This window comes from Lactuca serriola, chromosome 5 (assembly GCF_051521515.1).
Source record: "Lactuca serriola cultivar US96UC23 chromosome 5, Lser_US96UC23_V15, whole genome shotgun sequence".
NCBI lineage: Eukaryota > Viridiplantae > Streptophyta > Magnoliopsida > Asterales > Asteraceae > Lactuca > Lactuca serriola.
Window position 1 is genome coordinate 29387225 of NC_136412.1, and position 8305 is coordinate 29395529.

General features: G+C 31.0%; 1 protein-coding gene and 2 non-coding genes across 3 annotated transcripts; 1 reads left to right on the plus strand and 2 right to left on the minus strand.

The window, feature by feature from the left end:
- The first annotated feature begins 2480 nt into the window (after positions 1-2480).
- Positions 2481-4622, plus strand: LOC145052268 (adenylate kinase 4-like). Its single transcript, XM_079000059.1, has 6 exons — positions 2481-2721; positions 3461-3606; positions 3686-3805; positions 3890-4057; positions 4164-4253; positions 4343-4622. The coding sequence occupies exons 1-6, from the start codon at positions 2607-2609 to the stop codon at positions 4439-4441; spliced, it is 738 nt and encodes a 245-aa protein (XP_078856185.1). The 5' UTR covers positions 2481-2606; the 3' UTR covers positions 4442-4622.
- A 156-nt stretch (positions 4623-4778) lies between these two features.
- LOC145055801 (U5 spliceosomal RNA) lies at positions 4779-4896 on the minus strand. The gene has a single exon (XR_013685355.1). It is a non-coding gene; the product is annotated as a U5 spliceosomal RNA (small nuclear RNA).
- Positions 4897-7070: 2174 nt separating this feature from the next.
- Positions 7071-7188, minus strand: LOC145055804 (U5 spliceosomal RNA). Its single transcript, XR_013685358.1, has one exon. It is a non-coding gene; the product is annotated as a U5 spliceosomal RNA (small nuclear RNA).
- Positions 7189-8305: the final 1117 nt, after the last annotated feature.

Here is an 8305-nt window from a genome sequence, read left to right on the forward strand (position 1 = left end):
CGACGGTTGGGAGGCATAAGGGGGGTGTGAGTGACGGCTGCAACATAAGGGGCTTAGGGTTAGGGTTTGATGGGTAAGGAAGCTATATACCCGGTCCCTCATCATATCTTTGCCATAATGACAGTTTCGGCCCCTCCTCCATAAAATCCCTTCAAAAGAAGTCTATAATATACCATTTAAACCCTGCCCCTTCAATTCCTTTACAAATTAAGTCTAAAATTTACTAAAACAGCCCCCAATATCTTAATTATGACATAATCAGCCCTTCCACCTCATTTCCTCTTAAATTAAATCCAAATAATTACCACGAAGCCCCTGTCTTCATAAATAATTATAAGAGTAAATTACTGAAATCGTCCCTATGGTTTTGTCAAAATTACACGTTTGGTCCCTAACTTTTTTTTTGCACTCGGATTGTCCCTGTGGTTTGATTTTATTGCGTTTTTCGTCCCTATGGTTTGGTCAAAATTGCATGTTTGGTCCCTAACTTTATGTATGTAAGGGACGAAAAACGCAACAAAATCAAACCACAGGGACGATCCGAGTGCTAAAAAAAGTTAGAGACCAAACCTGTAATTTTGACCAAACTATAGGGACCATTTCAGTAATTTACTCTAATTATAAACTGAGTCTGAAACTTACACTTTTAACCCTCAACTTCTAAATTATGCCAATCAACTCCTTGAAACCAACACCCTACATATATAATTACGGATTTTAGGGCTACTAAACATTCATCAATTTATTTATTTATTTATTTATAAATAACGGGTGTTACAATAACATTAGCCCAACTTTTAAAATTCTTGCATCTTCTACTTTTTTTTATTAAATGAATAAGGTTAAGGGAAATGAAAATGTTGATACATGAGTGCAAATGATGATGAAATAAATAGAGTGTACTGATAAGTTAGTAAGTTAGTTTATTGTTTGGTTATACTGTTAATCGATTAATTAGTTTGTATTACTAACCGGAAGTGATGACTGTTAAAAGTTGTAAAATATTATAATCAAGGTGAAGAAATGAAAGAATAGAATACAACTTTTAGCCAATGAAAATGTTAGAAATTGAGTGAGAAAAATTGCAAATTAATAATCACAACATCGTGTATAGTTTATCTTCATTTATTGATAATACAAAGTAGACCTGGCAAACGTGTCGTGTCGTGTCGTGTCGGGTTTGTGTTGTGTCAAGACATTAAACAGGTTAAAATGACTTGACCCTAATTCGACCCGTTTAATTATCATGTCGTGCCGTGTCAACCCGTTTATTTTCGTGTCGGGTTTCGGGTTAAGGTTTAGACCTTGTAAATATGTTGTGTCATGTCGGGTTGAAACATTTTAAAGGTTGGAATGGAGGAGTTATGGAGGCAAAAAGGAAAAAGTGAAACACTGGAGTTATGAGATGAAATGATTATTTATAGTAAGTTTAGAAGAAAAAATAAAAAGAATTAAAGTTGAGGAGCAAAAGTGATAGGTGGTGAGGATCACTAAAATTAAGTAACCTTTAAAATTTGAATATTACTTCTAATTATTGAGTTTGATCCACTACAAGTCTATAACATATAATATATTTATAGAAATATGAAATTTATAATAAATAATATATAATTAAACGGGTCATATTCGAGTCATCTTCGAGTTGAAAGTCTTGACCCTAACCCTACCCGTATAATTATTGTGTCGTGTCGTGTCAACCCGTTTACATAAACGTGTCGAAATCTCTGACCTTAACCCGCTAATTTCGTGTCGTGTCATGTTTTGCCAGGTCTAATACCAAGACACCATGTCACATTTATGCACATACTCTCTTAAATTTTCATGATTATTAAACACCTAACGAACGAAAAAAGTCAAAGTATAATATTTGGTAAATGTTACCAACATATAACATCCAAAAAATATATTAAAGCTATCCAAAAAAAAAACAATACTTGGTCAATGTAAAAACTATGCGTTGTTAATATAGAGGACTTTAAAAGAATGGTGTGTCGGTTCTGATATTTATCTTGTTTGATTTTAGGTTGACATAAAAGAAAGTAAGCATTATCACTTATATTTGCTTGAATTATAATCAGGGACGATTTTGTATAGGGTTTCATGGTGGCATCGACAATGTCTGACTTGTCTGCACGCAGTGTAATTTTTGATTTTTTTTTTCTACTATCGTGTCACTCCTAAGATGAAATCTTGCGCCCTCCTTGGATAATATATAAATTTGAAAGGAATACTCATTATTATATGTTGGTATGCTTTTGAGATTGTAATAATAAGCTGAGATATTAATAGATGAAATGGCAACATCATTATGTATTGTTAATTTTCTTTTAAAAAAATGACAACTTATTTTTCATCAAGTTATTAATATTTTTTAAAGATGAATTACCATTTGATTTATTTGATTTTGTGACCATTAGATAATCAGTTTATTCAATGGAGGGTAAAAAAGGAAACGTGTTGGTATACTTTTGTGGGACTTAAATCGAAGCATATCTCAAAGTCTTCACAGGCTCACAGAGCAGACGAAGAAGCTCTCAAGAACTATTACTGATCATTTGATCAATTTGTTTTGAAGATTTTGAGAGCAAAGACCCCTACAGGAGGCCATGACAAGTTCAACGGCGGTGAATTTGGAGGATTTTCAGTCGGTAGATCTAATGACGGAGCTGCTTCGTCGTATGAAATGCTCTACCAAACCCGACAAACGCCTCATTCTCGTCGGTAACCTCTTGTTTGCATGTCCATTTTTTCTCCATGGATAAGCATTTCCTCCTGAATTTTGTTTCACAAAGTGTTGGTCTTGTTAATTTGCTCAGATCCGATGCGATTTAGTCAACAGAAGGTTCTCTTTTAGGATTTTTTAATTTTTTTTATATTTTTTTTTAATTCATCGGATTGCTATGTCGAACATGCTGCGCATTTAACATATGCCAATTTCCTAAACAGGAAGTTATCAGGGATTTGATTCGGTTAGAGAATTGCAGAAACGTTCATTTGGGATTCTGTTTGCTATGAGTTTTTGTGTTTTCTTATTGACTTTATCGTATTGCTGCGTAGAAATGCAGCAAATATGATTTTTTTCCCCTAAACGTGAGGTTATAAGTACTTGATTTTGGATTTGGTTTAGTTAGAAATTTTGGTTATTATAGGAGATTGCAGAAACATTCTTTTAGCATTCTATTTGCTTCCTATATTGTTTACAGGAGGGGTAATCAACTAATCATAATAGCGACTAGCAAGGTAGGGTTAGTGTCAAATTTTAGAGCTTAGTGGAATCATAGGCAAGTATATAACAGATCAACATTTATTACAACTTTTACATGTTGTATTTTGCATCAAGATTAATGTGAATTATGTGACACATTCTTATTATTCTAGGTAAATAGTGTCTCAATTGTAGATCTTTGATTCATTATACGTTTCCCATGACAATGAAGATATGTTTTTTCATCTTGTGTAGGACCCCCTGGATCTGGTAAAGGCACCCAGTCACCAATAATCAAGGATGAATACTGTCTATGCCACCTGGCAACGGGTGATATGCTAAGAGCTGCTGTTGCTTCAAAAACCCCTCTTGGAATCAAAGCAAAAGAGGCTATGGACAATGTATGTGTTTTACTTTACTATATATACTTGTTTGTACTTTGTACTCGCATCACACCCTAAATTCCAATGTGTTTAATAGGGACAACTGGTTTCTGATGACTTAGTAGTGGGGATAATTGATGAAGCTATCAAGAAACCTTCATGTGAAAAAGGTTTCATTCTTGATGGATTCCCAAGAACAGTGATCCAGGCAGAAAAGGTTTTTATTTATTTTTTTATTTTTTTTGAACATCAATCAAGATTCTTGAATGTGATATTTTAATTGTGTGTTATGTTATAATAGCTTGATGAGATGCTTGAAAGTAGAGGGGTGAAAGTTGACAAAGTGCTAAACTTTGCAATAGATGATGCAGTCTTAGAGGAGAGGATTACTGGCCGTTGGATCCATCCTTCAAGTGGTCGGAGTTATCACTCAAAATTTGCACCCCCTAAAGTTCCTGGCGTAGATGATGTATGTCAGATTTATTTATTTATTTATATAATTTAGTAATCAGCTTCATTGAATTTTGTTTTTTATTTATTTTTGAATGATTTTTGTTACTTTGTGTGTGTTGAAGGTGACTGGAGAGCCTTTGATTCAACGGAAAGATGACACAGCAGCTGTGCTAAAGGCAAGACTCGAAGCATTCCATAAACAGACTGAGCCAGTATGTCTCATTGTCTTCAATTAATATATAGTGTCAATTATACTTGTAAATATAACTTATAATTTTTTTGTTTGGTGTATGATTTGAAGGTTATTGATTATTACAAGAAGAAAAACATTGTTGCAAACCTTCATGCAGAAAAACAGCCACAAGATGTTACAGCTGAGGTCCAGAAAGTGCTCTCATGAGATGATATGCACAATTTTGCTTAGTATTTTTACGAATGTGGTTTTGGATTTGAGTTCTTTCTTTTTTGTCTATCGCTTTTTTTCTCGGACTAATCTATGTTTGTATTATGAGAGCAATTATATGTAGGAACACATTAACTACCAGCTTTGGCTCTTTTTGAGGTTTTGATCCAGTTAAACATCTAGACTTCATAGAATAGTTGAAAATTTCTTTTATCTCTTTTCATTCGTTTAATTAGCCAAATAAGTGCAAATGGATTTTAATTTTGAGTTCAAACGTTGGAAATTAACGTGAATGTTTTTGTTTTTGAAAATTTGAACTCATAAGATTGGTTGGAGCTCCTCAAGAAGAGGAGACTCTCCAAAAATAGGCGTATGCCACTATAGGCAGCGCGCACACGGTATTCTTTAGTAAAAGGCGAAAGAATAGTTCGCTTTGTGCTCACTGCATGGCTGCGTGCCTTTCTCATACTCAGCTTCTTGGTTTATATAACGACTCCAAAGCCTTCTACTTACTCTAAGTCAGCGATGTGGGATGAACTCCCAAACTAATTCAAAGTTTCAAACCATCTCCCTCCTCTCTCGTCTTTTTCCTATCTTCCACCTTTAGAAGTGGTTGATTCCAATAAAATATTCCATCTGTGGACATAAATTTTGATTATTTAGAAACTGATGGATAAAATTACCGAAGTGTTGTTTTGATTAAGAAAAATGGAAGAGTGAAATTCTTTTTAATATTACATTAATGCACACGGGTAAATTTGTAATTTTGTTTTATTTTCAATCATAGTGAAACTTTTTATTCGACTATAAATAACCTAAATTAGAGTGTTTTAATTCAAAGTTTCTAAAACGCTTTATAAATCAAATCATTAGTACCAAAACATATCCAAACATCTCATGAGTTTTACATTTTACTTCTATCAAATAAATAGAGTCTGTTAGGTTATGTTTTATCCTTAAAAGGCCAAATAGTTAAAATAATATATATATATATATATATATATATATATATATATATATATATATATATATATATATATTAAACAACCCGACTAAGTTTAACGTAACCGTAATTATATCTTAAACAGATACAAAATTCTAAATTATTTATTTAAGAATTTATATTATGATTGGAACAATAGTTTCATAACAACCCAACTTTGCTTGAACCAAAATAATCAATTTTGACATTTTGACGTGTGACTTAACTTGCCAGACTTGTTGAATTATTCACCTCTATTATACAAGCAGAATGTAATTTACTAAAATTATATATTATTAAGTAGTCCCACGTTATCTTCAAAACCAATATTTTGGAATCCAAATATAATTATTAAAAGTTATGATCTTACATAAACACCCTTAGAGAAAATAATCAATTTGTGAGGGAGTCAAAAAAAAAGTTTATGGAACTAGAAAAATACAATGTTTTTATTTATTTATTTATTTATTTATTTATTTGTTGTAGATATTTCATGTCAAACTTTTATCATAGTAAAATAAAATGTTCTTTGTAGATATATAGTGGCATGCACCATTTCAAAGAGGTCCTTCTTATTATGTTGAAGTCTCCAACCAATTTTTTTAGAAGCTATTTATTTATTTAATGTAGGACTTAGATGTTGTTTCTTTTTTATTTAACGGAGTTAACATTCTTACCTCTTCTTTTTTATGGCTATTCATCATATAATAACCAAATGAAGAAAATGTCAAAGAATTGAAATTGTTGGGAAATCCTCATGGTTAGAAAGAAGCAAAGCCATTATTGAGGTGTACAATTACAGAACTCCCAAGCAAAAGATAACATATTCCTTTGTTGATTGTGTATATGCATGTGATAGAAAGCGTAAAAACGAGTCATAAGTTCGACACATTAACAAGTGCATGAACCAAAATTACAATCTTTGTTCTTGAAGTTACAATGACCTTGGGGAAAACACATTAAATTATTCAATCACTTATCCATTTATACAGGGTTAAAATTTTGTAAGTTTATCTCAAAAGTTTATTTTGCTTTTAATAATTCATGCATATTGATATGATTTAACACGTAGTGTATCGAACACTTACTAATCTCGTTTTTATCAAACAACGTCCTAGTATTTTATCGTTTCCACATTTGTGGAGTAATCAACACAAATCTGCAGTGCTCCTTGATATCTCATTATTCTCATGTACCCTACCTTTCTCCTCTTGTCACAAGTTACATTAAGGGGGTGTTTAATGTTTGTTTGTTTTTTTATAGTTGGATTTGTATATAGAAGTCAAATGTCCGACTAAGATTTTAACTAAAAGGTAAAAACCTATAATTTCTTCTTAATGGGTCAGTTTCTTTTAATTTGGAGTTCGTAGTGTGATTTAGTCGAATAGTTAATTATAACTAAATAATTAAAAAAAAAAAAAAAAAAAGTTAACGATGTGTATAAGAGTCAAAGGTATAATAAGCAAGGAATATTTGTAAATTTAATCCTTTCAATCTATAAATGGTTTCGTAGTTAGACTTGAAAATGTTAATTTCACTCCGGCAAATTAAACTAAATACTTTAATCGAACTATCTTTTATAAATTAATAAATATTCTATAATCTGGTAAGATATAAAAGCTTCAAACATTAATGATTGGTTGGAGCTCCTCAAAAAGAAGAGACTCTCCAAAAATAGGCGTATGCCACTATAGGCAGCGCTCACACGGTATTCTTTAGTAAAAGGCGAAAGAATAGTTCGCTTTGTGCTCACTGCATGGCTGCGTGCTTTTAACTTCTCCAGCTGCTTGGTTTATATAACGACTTCCAGCCCCTCTGTTTCCTCTAAGACGCCGATGTGGGATGTATTCCAAACCACATTTTCTCTAACTTCTTTCAACCAAACCTTCCCCTCTTCCATAATTTTTGCATCCAGCACAAATTGATGATTTTCTCTATCCGTGTTTTTTTTTTGGAAGAATGATTCTAATTTCAACTTTTAATAAAAACTAAGGTGGTTTGGATTTATTTTTTTAAGTCTTTTGTAAATGCTTTTAATAATAAGAATTATTATTAAAGGCCATCCTCATTTTTTTCAATAGAAGTATAATGCAATCAGTAAGTTGAAAAACATTATAACAACGATAATGTAATATAATGGTATAGTTTTCGTAATAATATTTTATATATTAATTATTCATAAAAAAAGAATTGAGTTCATTTTAACTCGATACATAAAGATATTTTTGGATAAAACGATTTAGAATGTTATATATACCATCATGGGGCATGGGTGACTTTTAAGTTTTAAGTTTAAATAATAGTTAAACTTTTTTATTTTTCATTATTTGATTGTTTGAGAGATAAAACATAACTAAATTTATAAATTTATAAATATATAAGTGAATGGGTCGAAATTGTCATATATTTAGTGAAATTAGAATCATGACTTTGGAAAAAGAAATCCAAACAACCATTTTGCACGCTTCAAATGATTAAATCATTCGTTCAAATGTAATGATATGAGTTTATGTTTTTATGTAAACATATATACTTCTATGTAAAAAAAACATATTTTTGCATAAAAATATTCATTTATACATTTAAAATGCATATTTATTACAAAACTAAAAATATATTTTCATCAAAATACATATTTATACATATAAAATTGTGTATTTGTAAGTAACATTATGTATTTGTATTTTATTTATATGTATGGATGTGTATATTATATGAATACATACTTAAAAATATGTATTTAAATCATTTACTTTAGCATTGATACACGTATTGTAAATTTAAAGCACTACAATAATTATCAAAACTTGGTATGGTTCTACCATCAGGTTGTCATTATTCTCTTTTTTTAGATGACAACATACATCTTAATTTTATAT

Coding starts and splice junctions, on each gene's coding strand:
- LOC145052268 (XM_079000059.1), top strand. CDS start 2,607: ATGACAAGTTCAACGGCGGTGAATTTGGAGGATTTTCAGTCGGTAGAT. Junction 3,607..3,685: donor CAAAAGAGGCTATGGACAAT/GTATGTGTTTTA, acceptor TGTGTTTAATAG/GGACAACTGGTTTCTGATGA. Junction 4,254..4,342: donor TCCATAAACAGACTGAGCCA/GTATGTCTCATT, acceptor TATGATTTGAAG/GTTATTGATTATTACAAGAA.